Source organism: Chanodichthys erythropterus, chromosome 24 (assembly GCF_024489055.1).
Source record: "Chanodichthys erythropterus isolate Z2021 chromosome 24, ASM2448905v1, whole genome shotgun sequence".
NCBI lineage: Eukaryota > Metazoa > Chordata > Actinopteri > Cypriniformes > Xenocyprididae > Chanodichthys > Chanodichthys erythropterus.
Genome location: NC_090244.1, coordinates 2,860,001 through 2,877,381, shown reverse-complemented (window position 1 = coordinate 2,877,381; position 17,381 = coordinate 2,860,001). Strand labels below are relative to the sequence as shown.

Genomic DNA, 17,381 nt, shown 5'->3' with positions numbered 1-17,381 from the left:
CCTCATTGGTTCTTGCTGAAGCTCAAACGTGATGCGTAACACGAGAATGAACCTCATTGGTTCTTGCTGAAGCTCAAACGTGCTGCGTAACACGAGAATGAACGTCACCTCGCTCTTGCAGAAATTTTAAAAATTTTAAAATATTCATTTTTTGGGGAACTATCCCTTTAACTTATCTAGGACATGTTCGAATTAATTTGATTCATCAAGACCCTCTCTTAATTCACATTTCTGGTGATTTTTGTGGATTTTCAGATTTTCTCTACAAGTCAGTCAAACTCTGAAGAAATCTTTTGAATTGTTTAATAGTTTTCACGAACAGAAAATAAGCTGCCCAAACATAAAATGAGCCTGTAACGCACAATCATTTTTCCAAATGCATACAATATCAGCAGCAGCTCTCGATGCAAACGTTGCTTTTTCTTGTGATGCATCGAAATGTCTAAATATGACATGCATATGAATATGCATCGCTATAAATAGCCTATAGCCAATGTGTGTTTTTCTTATAAATGTCTGTCTGTCAGATCCAGACCTGTTGATTGCAAGAAATGACCCAGTGATGGGTTGGTGCAGCTTGATTTGGACCGAACGCTGGATGAGAAGGACAGCGAGAGGATGTGTGTCTCTGTCATCTTCCGATCAGCTGTGAAGCTTTAAAAAGCCGTGTCAGTATCGCTGCAGAGGTGGTGAGGGAGGGTCGTAGGGGGCAAAAGGGGGCATCTGGGGTGGATCTATCAGCCCCTAGGGTTGGGGCCGGTAGTTTGGGAGCGGCAAAGCGCGTCCGGAATGGCACGCCATGGGCATCCAGAGCCCTGAGTTCAAGGCAGAGAGGGTGTAACCCGACACGAGAATGGACGTTTACCCTTTGAGCATGTGCGACAGAGAGGGACAAATAAACATAAAGGGGGTGCAGAGTGCTGCGGTTTGCACCTGTTTCTGCGGCCCCCTCTCGCGACCGCGTTGAGTGAGTTTGTGTGTGTGTTGCCTTTCAGTTCACCTCCAGCTGCCTCTCCTCAAGCACACAGACACGACTGGATTTACAGCACACGAGGAGAGACAGACAGACAGACAGAGAGAAAGAGAGAGAGAGACAGGCCTCTCCTCCTGATGGTGTTAACACTGGGATTACATTGAGCTCAGTATCAGCCACTATCAGCTCAGACAAATCACTCATCCTGCTCATCTATCAATACTCATCACCTCTCTCAACCACTCAAGCTGTGAACGGGGTAGTTCACACAAAAATGAAAATTAACATTATTTACTCTGGCTCATGTCATTCAAAACATTTAAATTTTGGGAATATTCCTCACACAAAGCTATCATATGATTGTTAATTTTGAATTTCAATTTTAATGAATTCAATTTTAATATTCCACACACACACACACATATAACAAAAAATAATACAATTCAATTCTAAAATAAATAATTGTATTATTATTGTAATATATTATTTTAACTTTTCACTTATATATATAATTATAATTATAGAAAATATTTTTAATAAACCAAGCTTAACAAATATAAGTATATATATAATATGTGTGTATAATTTTTTATATTAATTATATAAAAAATATATAAAATATAATAAATAAAAATTATATATATATATATATATATATATATATATATATATATATATATATATATATATATGTATATATATATTTCTAAAAATTTATTTAAATATATTTTTATACTTTTATAATTAAATATATATATTTTACAATTAAATAATTTTATATTAATATATTTAATATATATATATATATATATATATATAACATAAAATGAAAATAAATAAATCAATAAATATTAAATTAATCTGTATAAAATAAATGAATCAATCATTTTTTAATTGAAAAATAAATTTACATTTTAAACCATTTATTTCATTCATGTTTTAACATGTATTTGTATGGAGATGGATAAAGATTCTTAAAAAAATTCCATTTTGTTTTCCACAAGAGAAAAAGTCATACAGGTCTGTAATGACTGAATTTTAAATTATTAATAAGCTATTTATTTAACCGATAAAAGCTGACCCAGTCGTCTTCCCATTCCAGATTTGAAAGCAGCAGTACAAACACATGAATATTTAATGAGATGAGCACTGATGCAGTTTTTGATTGGTTTTGTCTGTTTCTAAACAATAACAAGTGTAAAACGTTGCTTTATCCTTGTTTAAGATGTTGTAAACCCAGGGTTGAGTACAGTGCAAAAAGATTTTACATTCAAAGAAGGCTGTAAAAAGTTAGTCCTTGTACTCTATCTGTTTTATTTAGGAAACCGCCTGCTCCCAGTGTTCCTGAGGTCAGGAAGCAGACCGAAAGTTTTATAATGTCTTGAGCTTTAAGAGAAACCTCAACCCAACAGTGCTTGGGCGGAAATCAGATAGAGCTTCATTCATGGCTGCAATTTCAGATAATCACGCAAATAGCGACAATCTACAGTGCTGAGCGGTTAAAGAATGACGAGAATTCCCACAATGCACTCGTGACCTTTTTCCAGAGGTTTTATAAAATTCCTCCACCGCCATCCCTTCTTCTTCTGGTGTTTGTAGCATATTTGCATGGAAACTCACTGGCTATTACGTGTGTCACACATCAGAGTTATTATCCAGCTGAGCGTACCAGCGCACTTAGATTGTTTGGTTTTTGGTGTGCTGGGCGAAAGCTCAACAGGCTTTGCCAAAGAAAACAGTTCTTGGCTTTCGTCGTCACTGTACCGTAATGCATTCACTCTCCCGACCCGTAAAATTACACACAGCCGCTGAAAGGAAATACATTCGCCATGGTTTAATGGCTCCCAAGCATCCCGTCGCAAGATAAGTACCCACATAATGGAGCACTTCTCCACCTGTTCAGAAGTTGTTCAAGAAAATCAGGACTTGTCATTTAATGGACATTTTTTCAGGGTTGTGGAGGAATATGGGATGGGAGCTGGAGAATGAGAAATCCCAGCTGTGTGAGTCTCAGACTGTACAACAGACGTTAGTATTTTAAGTATTTTAAGATTTTAATATTCTCGTGACATTATTTTCAAGACAAGTATGCACTATTTCCTCACAAATGAGTATTACTGTAATGAGAAAAAAATCTTTCTCATTACTGTTATGTAAAAAAAATAGTGTAAAATAAAATAATGATATTAAAATTAAAGTATTTACACTATAGTTCAAAAGTTTGTGGTCGTTAAGATTTTTTAATATCTTATCTGCTCACCAAGGCAGCATTTATTTGATTAAAAATACAGTAAAAACAGTAATATTGTGAAATATTATTATAATTCAAAATAACCGTTTTCTATTTGAATATATGTTAAAATATAATTTATTCCTGTGATCAAAGCTGAATTTTCAGCATCATTACTCCAGTCTTCAGTGTCACATGATCCTTCAGAAATCATTCTAATATGATGATTTGATGCTCAAGAAACATTTATGATTATTATCAATGTTGGAAGCAGTTTTGCTGCTTCATATTTTTGTGGAAAGTTTGTGAAAATTTGTAGCATCTTTACTGTCACTTTTGATCAATTTAATGCATCTTTGCTGAATAAAAGTATGAACAGACAAGTGTATTCTATGATTGTTTCAGTAACTCAGTATGTATTTTTTATAATGTTAAAATGGTGTAATATTCATGAATTTCAGTATGTAACGTTACTTATTCATTTAGTTGCGAGTGCCGGGGGCTTGCTGACAGCTTCTGATTGGCTGTGATTATTGAAATCGTTTTCTTCTTCTGCTCTCGAGTCTATGGAAGCCCACAAAACCGTATGATAAAAAGTTATGAAATTTGGCACACAGATAGAGGACAGTCTGAAATGTTACCATAGCAAATTTGGAGTCTCTCCCTCAAACCCTCTAGCGCCACCAACAGTTCAAAGAATCACTCATGTTTATGCTCACAACTTTTGATGTGTAAGTCAACTTTTTTTTTTGTAATTTTTAATTTTCCCTTCCTTTTCGAACGCCCCCCTCCCCCTAAATTGAGTATGTAGCATCTACTCACACTCCAGGCAAAAAGTTATTAAAAGATTTTTGATCCGCCAATCTGTTCTCGTATTGCGCGTCAAGGAATTAGACGGCGAGCATACAAAAATGGATTTGATGCTGTATCTTCGCAATGATTTGGTGTATTGACACCAAACTTGGTACATGTCATAACAGTTATGACTTGGGGGTACATGCACAGTATCGCCACAGTGCCACCTACTGGTGCTGAGATAGGAAAAATGGCTATTTTTGCTTATAACTTGAATGCCTTGTCCTAAAATCATGAGGATGGTCTCCTTAGATTCCTTGAGGCATGCACAGTGCCTCAAGTTGAACAATATCCAATTTTCTTTAGTCGGTCATTATAGGCGTCGGCTATTTAGAATTTTGTCATAAAATGCTGTGTTTTAAGAACGCGTGAACAATGCGTATGATTCATCAAGGCCATGATCTGAGAGGACCTGTAAAGTTTTCATGGTCAAGAGATATAATAAAATGTATGAAAATGTATGAAAAAAAATCAACATATTGTCATTTTAGCTTACATAATGATATTTGTTGGCCTATGCCAAGTCCTATGATACCAAATTTGCCATATTCTAACATACTTACTGTCTGGCATGTTGTATTTTATACAAAATCTACTTTTTTTTTTTAACTCCTCCTACAAAATTTGTAAGTTTTACGAAATTTGGTATGTAGCATCTACAGACACTCATGACAAAATTTTATTAAAGGTGCCCTAGAATCAAAAATTGAATTTATCTTGGCATAGTTGAATAACAAGAGTTCAGTACATGGAAAAGACATACAGTGAGTCTCAAACTCCATTGTTTCCTCCTTCTTATATAAATCTCATTTGTTTAAAAGACCTCCAGAAAACAGGCGAATCTCAACACCGACTGTTACGTAACAGTCGGGATCATTAATATGTACGCCCCCAATATTTGCATATGCCAGCCCGTGTTCAAGGCATTACACAAGGGCAGCCAGTATTAACGTCTGGATCTGTGCACAGCTGAATCATCAGACTAGGTAAGCAAGCAAGAACAGCAGCGAAAAATGGCAGATGGAGCAATAATAACTGACATGATCCATGATATCATGATATTTTTAGTGATATTTTTAAATTGTCTTTCTAAATGTTTCGTTAGCATGTTGCTAATGTACTGTTAAATGTGGTTAAAGTTAGCATCGTTTCTTAATGTATTCATGGAGACAAGAGCTGTTGCTATTTTCATTTTTAAACACTTGCAGTCTGTATAATTCATAAACACAACTTCATTCTTTATAAATGTAATGTATTGTTAGCGTTAGCCACGGAGCACTATCAAACTCATTCAGAATCAAATGTAAACATCTAAATAAATACTATACTCACATGATCCAACGCATGCATGCAGTATGCATGACGAACATCTTGTAAAGATCCATTTGAGGGTTATATTAGCTGTGTGAACTTTGTTTATGCACTGTATTATAGTCGAGAGCTCGGGAGGGCAGGGAGCGAGAGATTTAAAGGGGACGCAGCCTGAATCGACACATAGTTAATGATGCCCCAAAATAGGCAGTTAAAAAAATTAATTAAAAAAAATCTTTTGAGCTGAAACTTCACAGACACATTCAGGGGACACCTTATACTTATATTACATTTTGTGAAAGAACGCTCTAGGGCACTTTTAAAAGATATTTGATAGATGCAACCGTTGTTTTATACTGTGTCAACAAATTTGACTGCGAGCACGTCAAAATGGATATGCGGCTTTATCTCTTCAAATCTTTTTAATCTTTTCATCACAGGCATGACTTGAGGGTGCTTGTAGCGTTTCGTCATAGCGCCACCTACTGTTCACAAGTTAAAAACCCTGTTATTATGTTATAAGTGCTTTAACTAATGTAATTTAAACAGCTTAATCCTAACCTCATGATCACAGATGTCCACAAATATTTCCTTTCCTGCCCTTATTTGGCTTGACCCTGTAATTGCTGCTTGCAGCTATATTTTTTTTGATTGACTTTATTGCGTTTTATAGTCGTGTTGCATCAGGTGTGGACAGACAAATTATTTGTCACTGGAATCTTATTGCATCACGTCTGGTTAAAAATCTAATGAAACCACAGAAATTACACAAAAAAAAACTTTAAAAAAAAAACGTACAAAAAAAAAAATGATTGTAAAAAATGATTGAAAAATTGTAAAATGGTAATGAATTATATGTTCATCTGTCATGAAAATAATGTCAATTTTTTAAACTTAATGAACATTTTTATTTATTATTTATTTTTCAAATGTGACCTGGACATGTGTTTCTCAGAAATTAACAGTATGAGTAGTACAGTAGTATTGCTATGGGAGTCAATGGGTGTATTGACGTTCATTAGCTGCCTCATGTCAAACAGATGGAAAAAGCCACCCGTCCCTCACATAGGCTTGAGTTTTCACAGGCACATTCGAGGTTCGTTTATGTCTGAGGTCTCCGAGTGTTCTAATGAGTCAGTTTGTTTGTGGTGGTCTGCTGAAGATCATTCCCTCTCTTTGTTTTGCTAAGGTCACGGTGGGGTCGTGGCCCCTCAGAGGTCATCAGTGCAGGACACTTGGGTGTTTCTGAGGAGGATTGTTGGTCACACACACCGGCCAACTCGGCTTTCACTCTTAAATATGTGTGTGTTTGTGTGATTTAAGTCTGAGATTTCAAGGAAGAATATCAGAGTTTCTGCTTAGTCTTAAAGGTTTCACTCATCCGTCTGTCATCATTTGCTCACCCTCATGTCGTTCCAAACCCATATTATATTCTTGTTGATTTGAGCGGCTCTTTTCCATGCAACTAAAGTGGGACCATAACATTAGTCCTTACATTTCTATTACATATCTTACAGACATTACATATCTTGTTATTAGTCATAACATTTATTCCTGAATAGAAGTTATATGATAGCTTTATGTGAGGAACAGATGCACATTCAATATCATTATTGATATTATTCACTACTAATATTACCTTCTTTTTAAATCTCATTTGAATATTTGAAATGAATTACAAAACTACAAAAGAATCAGTTCATAAGAATAATTTGTTTGTGAATCAGTTCTGATCATTTTTGATTCATTTAAACGAACCAGCTTATAAGAATCACTCGTCGAGTTGTATGTTTTTGATTCATAAAAATATGACTCATTTGTTCGCGACTCAAACTACAGTGGACGTGCTGTATGTTTTTGATTTACTAAAAATCTAAATTACATAAGTTATTTTCCTGAATACATGTTTTCCAAAGTCTTATGATAGTCTTTTGTGAGGAACAGATGCACATTCAAGTTGATTAGAAATCTTCCGTTCTTCATTTCAAATCTCATTTGCTGTTTCTTGATGTGGCGTGATGTGATAGGTCACACCTGGTGTGCCAAATTTGAATATGCGCATAAATAAATACAATGGAATGTCAAGTATTATCAGTGGTTTAAATTTGTTATTCGTTCTTTATGTTTTTGTGTGTTTTCAGGTCTAAACTGAAACTTTTTCAAAGTTAAGTTGTATAACATTATTATATTTATTAAATATTAAATTATTTATATTTATGATATTTTATATTTTTATTTTATATTATATTTATTATAATAAATATGTATTTATATTTATATTTATTATTTTACTTTTGTATTATTATTATTATTATTATTATTTATGTTTATGTATTCTGGTGTGTTTTATTTTATTTATTTCATTTGGAGTATAGAAAATTATGAACATTTTAAATTTGTTAGCAGTTTTTTTAGTCTACCTTGTACTATTTTTCTACTATAAAAAAGATATTTTATGAAAATATTTTAAAATATTTTAAAAAAAGTTTTAGCTTTAAACTGAACATCTAACATTATTTTTTTTTTTTTATTTTAGATTGAATTTGTTTAACTATTTTTATGTTTTATATATTTTGCTGTCTTTTTATTTTATTTAGTCTTTTATTTACATCCATTTGTATATTTGTATGCAGAATGTCAGTCTTTCTCTGATTTTCTCGGCTCATCATGTTTGTTACTGTCTTTGAGATCCGCAGCAGTCTAATTTCACTCTACACATTTGTGAACCCTAATAACTGTGCCCTTTGTTGACTTGAGTCTCGACCCCCTCAGGAGACCGTCTGCTGCACAGATGTGCCCGCTCTCTAACTGTCACTCTTCCAGATGTTTGAGAAACTGACGGTGCAGAATGAGGCAATGAGAGTGATTTTTTCAGGAGAAACATCTGAGACTTCACCATAAGTCTCCATTTGCTCTCTGTTTATTCTTGGAGAAGTGGTTCTTTATGGCATCATTGCTAAAACACCCTATTGGAACCTTTATTTTAAGAGTGAGATCTGATGCATGATTTCCTTTCCTTTAGGTTTGTCTTGTAGTGTGCACAAGTCTTGTAATAATGTGCTTGTGTGTGTTAGTTGTTTATTGGAGCTGAGCAGACGTTGAAGGACTCACACATCAGGAATGACTGGAATGTGAAGAGGAGGAGGAGGAGAAAGAGAGAGAGAAAGAGAGAGAGAGGTCGAGTGGGAGGTCACGGATTTATGAGGTCGTTGTGGGAGCTGCTGTACTTTTGCGTGACACTGACTTTATTTCAGCCCCACTCAGACCCTTGGGGTGGACAGTGTGCGTGTGAAGGTTTCAGGTGACTGTCTCAGTTTTCACTGATATGACTGAACCCTCTATAGCTCCGCCCCTGTGAACACAATGACCCCTCTGTAGCTCCGCCCCTGTGAACAAAATGACCCCTCACATGAGCCTAGTACATAACATAATAAAAAGCACAATAAAACAACAGTAGTGTGCACATACAGTTCATTTTGTACACAACTCTGTTATATTTAGGAATATTCCTTTATTTATCACAAAAATGTCTTTAGACATGTTGTCATATGGACAATAATACTGACACAAAACTTAATTTCTATATGAAATTAAATATTACTAAATATGACAGAAAATAGCCAGTCAGATGTTGATTCAGTAAATGATTCTGTCAGTTGGATTCACACTCTCCTGTTTATTAAAAGAACCAGCTCATGTTGGTGCCGAGAGCCTCGTGGGCAGCACCGACATATAGCGATGTTGCGCTTCGGGCAAACTGCGTTTGAGTCCCGCCTCGCGGACCATTCCCGATCCCGTCCTCTCTCTCCCACTTCACCATAGGAGAGGATTTATGAATGGCAGTGAAGCAACCCAACTTACACTGGTAGGTCACATGATAATGACAACATGCCGAATATAGTACATCTGAATTTCATTCATATTATATACTGTAGAACGTACTTTTTTAGCGGTCGTGAAGTAAATACTTATTCAAAATAAGTACCTGCTCGAGAGTATGCAATTTTGGATGCAGCCTATATGTTTGATTTTACTTAAAAGAACGGACTCAAGAGTCATTAGTTTGTGAGTCATGACTACACTGGTCATGTTGTACGTTTTTGGGTCACTAAAAAGAACGGCTCATAAAAGTCATTTGTTTGGGAATCAGAATCGAGTTGGACCCTGTCTCAAATGGAACTCCGGAGGCCCCGATATACTTCAAGCAAAATCGAAGAACGAACTGATGTGTCGTAATTTTGAACAAAATCAGGTCAAAACAAAGTTTGTTTTGTGTTCATTTTGGGAGTCGAAATGGCTTGCCAAAGCGAACTCTCAGGAAAAGTCTCGCTCCAGCTGCAATACTCCTCCGTACCACCATTGGTCCGTGACGATAACGTAATAGGAGGTGTGCACAGAGGCTCCGCCTTCTTTCATGCTGAACTCTTCTGACTCATTTCGTCTAATGAATCCATCGAGGTAAGATCTCCGCCGGTGAAAACATAACATAAATAAACGTGATGTGACTTTACCGGAGTGCTAATTTGCAGAGCTCCTGCTAACATACCCATGTTGTTATGATCAGATGTTTTTCTTTAAAATGCTTGATGTTGTGTATATTTTGTTATTGAGAGGAAAGCAAGCAGCACATAGGCTATTCACATATTCATCTAACTGTCACTCTCAGCAGTGTCGGCGGCGTCAGGATGTTCGCTAAATGTATATTGCTGCTCACGTATTTCGAACTTTGTTTAACATCTAAATGAAGAACAAAAAAGAACCTTGCTGCAAGTATATCGGGGCCTTAAGCCCTCGCGGCAGTGTTGCAGAGTCCGCGGTTTTTCTGCAGGGTTTTTTTTGGGGGGCTACTTTTACACTATTGCCACAGGTTGTTTTTTTAGTCCCCCCATCCCCCACCCCCACCGGAAACATCACTCTTACCGGATTGGGCTAGTTTTGGCTATGATACACAAACTTGGAAACCATTCCTCGTCATCTTCCTCTGACTTTGCACTTTCGTGGCATAATGCCGCTTTGACTGTCGGGTCAAGAGTGCACATCAAGTTTACATATATTGGCCACACAGGGGGCGCTCACAGGCACCCTTCTAAAACCTAAAATGACAAACGGGACACTCTACGGTCTTGTGGACTTAGCGGACACATGTTTGCAGCACCCATTGTAAGTCCACAATACCACAGGTGCACATGAAGTCATTAGTTTGTGAATCAGAATCAAGTTGGACCCTGTCTCAAACGGTTCCAGGTGACTGCCTCAGTTTTCACACTAGTGGAGTTGATATAACTGACCCCTCTGTAGCTCCGCCCCTGTGAACACAATGACCCCTCACATGAGCCTAGTACATACCATAATAAAAAGCACAATAAAACAACAGTAGTGTGGGTATACAGTTCTTTTTGTACACTATTCTGTTATATTCCTTTCTTTATCACAAAACATGTCTTGTCATATGGACAATAATACTGACACAAAACTTCATTTTTATACGAAATTAAATATTACTAAATAGCCAGTCAGATGTTGATTCAGTTACCGCTCTGATAGATTCAGTTCAGTGTCAGTAAACTATTCTGTCAGTTAGATTCTTACTCTTCTTTTTAACCTGTTTATTAAAAGAACCAGCTAATGTTGGTGCCGATAGCCTCGTGGGCAGCATCGACATATAGCGATGTTGTGCTTCGGGCAAACTGAGTTTGAGTCCCGGCTCGCGGAGTTCGCACTTTCATGGCATAATGGCGCTTTGACTGTCGGGTCAAGAGTGCGCATTGAATTCGCATATATTGGCCACACAGGGGGGCGTTCGCGATCACCCTTCTAAAACCTAAAATGACAAATGGGACTCTCTATGGCCTCATGGACTTAATGGACACATGTTTGCAGCACCCATTGTAAGTCCAAAAGACCACAGGTGCGCATGAAGTGTGCCATTTGGGACAGGGCCTTGTTTTGATTTACTAAAAAGAACCGACTCTTAAGAGTCATTAGTTCATGAATCAGAATTGAGTTGGACCCTGTCTCAAATGGAACCCTAAGCCTTTGTGGCAGTGTTGCCAAGTCTGCGGTTTTCCTGCGTTTTTTTGGGGGCTACTACACTGTTGCCATGGGGTGTTTTTTTCAGTCCCCACTCACCCCCCACCAGAAACGTGATTTTTACCAGAACTCAATTGGGCTAGTTTTGGCTGTGATTGGGCGGGTTTTGAATAGCAATTGGGCTGGTTTTGTTACACAAACCTGGCAACTCTGCCTCGCGGCCTTCCTCCGAGTCCGCACTTTCATGACACAAGAGTGCGCATTGAGGTGCATATCGACTGCAAAGGGGGTGCTCGTGAGCACCCTTCATTTCATTTTTGCATTTGCTGTCATTGTATGTCGTTGCATTGATATGTGGTAGGGTGTTTTGGATGCATTTATATGAAACTATGCAGTTACTAGGGTCTTCTGGGTGGTTGCTAGGTTGTTGCTATATGTCAACTTTGCTGTAAACAACATCATAGTAGACCAAATATGTATTTGTGGAAAATCTTCACACATACACTCGTGTAGCTGAGAGTGAGATCTCACACGATGCCTTTGAGAAGCTCTTGAAGTTAAAAACACGCCTGGCATCTCTAAAGCGAATCCATTCACTTTTATTGGCTGACAAAAACGGCTGCTCTAATCTGTCATGGGTTTCCTCTGGAGTTTTAGAAGAGATCTCAAATCAACAATGTCTCAAATTGTGTTCAGATAGGCTGTGAACTCAAATGATCTGATCCACATTCAGACAACTCATTTGCGTCTGTTGTTATTTCTCCAAAACTCTTTTAGGAGAAATATCCAAGAGGAGAGCAACGTCTGACCCTCTCATGCCCACAAGGTCATTTCTCTGACATTTTCTTCCTAAACAGCCACTCAGAGGGTATTTTTGTTGAGGGGTTCTGTACTGGTGTATACTCGTACTAGTAACCGGAGTCCTGCCGGACGAACAAGCGCTGAGATTTATGGGAGGCGTTAAGGCATATTCTATAAACATTGACACACAGACCAGCTGCTGTGTCTCTCTACGCCAGGCCTGTGGCATCACTTCACGACGGGTGTCGGGTCGTACCCTTTCATTCCCTTCACCTCCTCATCCAGCGTGACCCGTCTGTCAGCAGAAGCATCACCTCAGAGAAGATGGACACTCATGTAGGGGTGGGCGGCATGATATTTGCATCACTGTGCCCTTTCACAATTACCAATGCAGTGACGTTGAGTTTTTGTCTAGAGTCAGATAAATTCCCCAGCACACACACATGTCGATGAAGGTCTTACTTTAGCGATGTACTTACTCAAAGTCACTGTCAACATGTTCCTCGGTTCTCCATGTGTTCACAACATCAGTCGTGCAACAAACCTGAGCTGCAGACAAACGTCATGCGTGACAAAAGATTAACAAAAGTTGAAATTTACATTTAATTTGTAAAGTTTTAATGTACGTATTAGGGCTGTATATTAGATTAATTACAGAAAAAAAAATAACGTTACAATGTTTAACGCATTTAATGCACTTACCAGACCTGCATAGGTCATATGACATCTCACAAATATCTGAGCCAGATTAGATCCATAAAGACATTATATTTGAGAGTCTTGTGGAGAGATTTGTGCTGCACATTACATTGATGAGCCCTCGCATTTAGTATTATATTGATGCGCATTTGATAAAAAATCGTTAAAAAATGCCATAGTAACTGCCTCAAGTGAACTAAAAAAATGCATCTGAAAGCTGGTCTAAAATCATGATCCAGAAGTCTGTGTAATAAATTCTATGTTGAATAAAATAAAATATTTCTTTCTGAATCTGCTTTTTGTAATGTCTATTTGATGCTTTACACAATAATGACTTTTGGGGGTAATTTGTCAGCCAAATTTGATGTACGATAAATTAATCGCCACATCATGTAATTAATTAGATTAAAATTTTTAATTGCTTCCCAGCCCTAATGCATATAGTTTATTTTATTATTTACTTATTACTAAATCTTTTTCTATATATATATATATATTTTTAAATGTTTAATTATTTATTTATTTTATTTTATTTAAATATTTTATTTTTATTTATTAATTTATCTAATTTATTTATTTATTTCTAGAGAGAAAGTTATTTATTATAAATGTTATAGTTTTTATTATATATATATATATATATATATATATATATATATATATAGTTTTTATTTGTTGTGTATTTATTATACATTGTGTGTGTATGTATATAGATATATATGGTTTAGTAGTTTTTTATTAAATATTTTATTATATTTATATATATAGAGATGTTTGAGACATTGTTTTTATTTGTTGTTTTTTGTCAAATCAATTAATTGTGATTATTTATGACAAAAGTTTGTGCTTATGTAATATATGTGCGTACATATATTGTTACATATATATTTCTGTGTGTGTATATGTAAATACAGACACATACGTATACAAACATATATAATATATAAATAATATATATATACACACATATTATGTAAACAAACTTTTGTTAGATGTCACGATTATTTGATTTGACAGCACTAATATATATATATATAATTGTTTGTGTTTATGTACATATACAGAACAAATTTGCATTTGCAAGAGATTTCTTTGGGAAATATGTCACATTACTGAAGTCAAATTTTATGTTGACTCTAAACTTCTTTCCTTTTTCTTTTTTCAGGAAGGAACGAGCTAATTGCTCGCTACATCAAGCTTCGAACAGGAAAGACACGGACCAGGAAACAGGTAGAGAAATCTGGATTCTTACAGTGATATCAATTCTAGAATATTTGGTTTTCCTGTAAAATATCTAAACATCCTTTTAAACAAGCCTAAATTTAATTAATACGCAAAATTGACTTGTTTTCAGAGAATGTTTTTCGTATTCTATCAGCAAAGTTTTTTCTTCTCGTTTTAAGCATAAACCTCATTAAATTTGTGCTTAAAACAAGAAAAAATAGGTCAGAAAATTAAACTTAAATCAAGATATGTTCTCTGAAATCTCTGAAATGCTCTGGTTTGATAATAAAATGCAATGCAATGTCAGTCACTTCAAATAAAAATATACATAAAAATTAAGACAATTCTTAAATTTAAAATTTGAAAGTTAATTTTTCTTGTTTTAAGAATAGGATAAGAATTGGATATTGATATTTTGCAGTGCATTTGTATGTAAATCTGTGACGGCAACTCTACAGTTTAACCTGTCCCTACTAAAGCTAAGTGGATTAAATCGGTTAATTGCTTTTATTTGACTGCCATGTCACACATTAACAGCAACAGGAAGTACAGCAAATGTCAGACTGGGATTTAGAGATGGGATTGTCCTGTTAAACTCCCAAACAGACTTTCACTGAGTGTAAATGTTTGGCCCCTGAGGGCCTCCATGCTGAAACGGACTTCAGTGGTGTGATTTATCGCGCGGATCAGATATCGGTGTGTGTCTTCAGCACCTCTCTCAGTCCTGCTCGTTAGACCCACAAACAACTGCTGCCCTCCGGTCGGCCCGTTATGATCGGGGGCACATCACACGGCGGGGGTTTGGAATCCGATAGCGTTCCATATCGCATGATGTCACTCAGGCCTTGTCACATACTGAGTCTTAAGCCCTCTGAGAGAGTTGAGGTGAGCTGGGGCCCGAGAGGAAAAGTTACAGCTAAAAACAAGAGAAACTAGAATCGCACCTGATAACGACAAATGATGGTTGAAATTATATATATATTCATGACCTACTAATTGACAACTTAACTACGACGTTGCATGCTCGTGATTTCTTTTACGCTTTATTTAAAATGGAAGTGATTTACAGCACGCGCCACCGCATTTGCATGTGTGCGCCGCGAGCACAGTATAACGGCTGACAGGAAACTTTGTTTTTTCTCAGGTGAGAGACTTTTCATTTCGTATAACATTAATGACACTGACAAATAGCCTGACAACATCTCATATTATTGTAGATACTGATTTTCATAGACACTCTGACGTCTGACAGAGAAGTGTAAGCTTTGACGCACGTATTTCAAAATAAAAGTCTCGCATCACATCAGTTGTTTCTTTGACTGCACTCTTTATGACCCACTAGTTCAGAAACACTGATTTAAAGGGACTGTTGATTATGATTTCACTTTTTTAACTATAGTTAGTGTGTAATGTTGCTGTTAGAGCGTGAACAACATCTGCAAAGTTATGACGCTCAAAGTTCAAGGAGATTCTCCACCTTTGTTGTTGTTGAGCTGTTAAAGCTCCGCCCTCTTCTGGAAAGGGGGCGGGAGCAGCAGCTCATTTGCATTTAAAGGGACACACACAAAAACGGTGTGTTTTTGCTCACACCCACATAGGGGCAAATTTGACAAGATATAATAAATGATCTGTGGGGGATTTTGAGCTGAAACTTTACAGACACATTCTGGGGACACCAGAGACTATCTTGTGAAAGGGATAATGCAAACATCAATATGTTAATCATTGTATATACATACATTGGTATATTTTGAATGTCTTTACACTTTATTTCGATAATCCACCAGACATTTTACTAACTACAAGTAATTTTGCAACTACATGTCAACTAACTCTCATTAATTAACAACTACAGTCTCTCATTAGAGACTGTTAGGTTAGAGTTAGGGTTAGTAGAATAAGTTGACATGTCACTGTATGTATCAAAATAAAGTGTTAGCAGATATCAAGCAGACTGCTAGTTCACATGTACTTGCAAAGTTACTTATAGTTTCTAGAATGTCTTAAAAGGTTAGTTCACCCAAAAATGAAAATAATGTCATTTATTACTCACCCTCATGTCGTTCCACACCCGTAAGACCTTCGTAAATCTTCAGAACACAAATTAAGATATTTTTGATGAAATCCGAGTGAGGCCCCCATAGCCAGCAATGACATTTCCTCTCTCAAGATCCATTAATGTACTAAAAACATATTTAAATCAGTTCATGTGAGTGCAGTGGTTCAATATTAATATTATAAAGTGACAAGAATATTTTTGGAGCGCCAAAAAAAAAAAAATAGCGACTTATTTAGTGATGGCCGATTTCAAAACACTGCTTCGGGAAGATTCGGAGCATAATGAATCAGTGTATCGAATCATGATTCGCAGCACCAAAGTCACGTGATTTCAGCAGTTTGGCGGTTTGACACGCGATCCGAATCATGATTCGATACACTGATTCATTATGCTCCGAAGCTTCCTGAATCAGTGTTTTGAAATCGGCCATCACTATATAAGTCGTTATTTTGTTTTTTTGGCGCACCAAAAATATTCTCGTGGCTTTATAATATTAATATTGAACCACTGTACTCACATGAACTGATTTAAATATGTTTTTAGTACATTAATGGATCTTGAGAGAGGAAATGCCATTGAATTTCAACAAAAATATCTTAATTTGTGTTCTGAAGATTAACGAAGGTCTTACAGGTGTGGAATGACACGAGGGTGAGTAATTAATGACATTATTGTCATTTTTTGGTGAACTAACCCTTTAAGTGGACCATCGAAATGAAGTGTTACCGAAATGATTTTAAAGCCTTTGTGTTTTCCGCAGGTCTCCAGTCACATTCAGGTGTTGGCGCGACGGAAGGCTCGGGAGATTCAGGTGAAACTCAAGGTAGATAGTGAACTCTAATGCTGATCACCTGATTGCAAATTAGCACCATTATTGCTTTACAGCCAAAGTGTTTGTTAATGATGCAAAGAGAGGCTCAAATTCTGGACAGTTTCATTAATCTCCGAGTGAATGTCGCCTAGGCATGATTCAGATACACATATAATTGCAGGCAATATCATACACCACGCTATAAATCAATTTCAGCACATCACTAATTTTCAGAAAACATGTGACCTCTGGCTGTATAAGCGCTTAGCGGACGGCTCGGTAATATCGGGTCTTCTCCTTGCGCGCTCTTGTCTTTCATCATATGGCATAGTTCAGCCATTGGCCGGCGGCCATCTTGGCCCAGCTGTCCGAGTGCGCTGCTGGTCAC

The 17,381-nt window shown here is 36.6% G+C and overlaps 1 protein-coding gene across 6 annotated transcripts in view; it reads left to right on the top strand.

Moving 5' to 3' along the window:
* Positions 1-17,381, top strand: part of LOC137015060 (transcriptional enhancer factor TEF-3-like) — a 46,045-nt gene that overhangs the window by 12,458 nt on the left and 16,206 nt on the right. For 3 of the 6 annotated variants that reach the window (XM_067379717.1, XM_067379716.1, XM_067379715.1), the window contains exons 3-5: positions 12,177-12,225; positions 14,065-14,129; positions 16,943-17,005. In XM_067379717.1, coding sequence (XP_067235818.1) covers positions 12,177-12,225; positions 14,065-14,129; positions 16,943-17,005 — 177 coding nt within the window. Of the gene's footprint in view, positions 1-9,817; positions 9,828-12,176; positions 12,226-14,064; positions 14,130-16,942; positions 17,006-17,381 lie in introns of those variants that run through there. The other 3 variants (XM_067379719.1, XM_067379718.1, XM_067379720.1) reach the window with 2 other exon arrangements.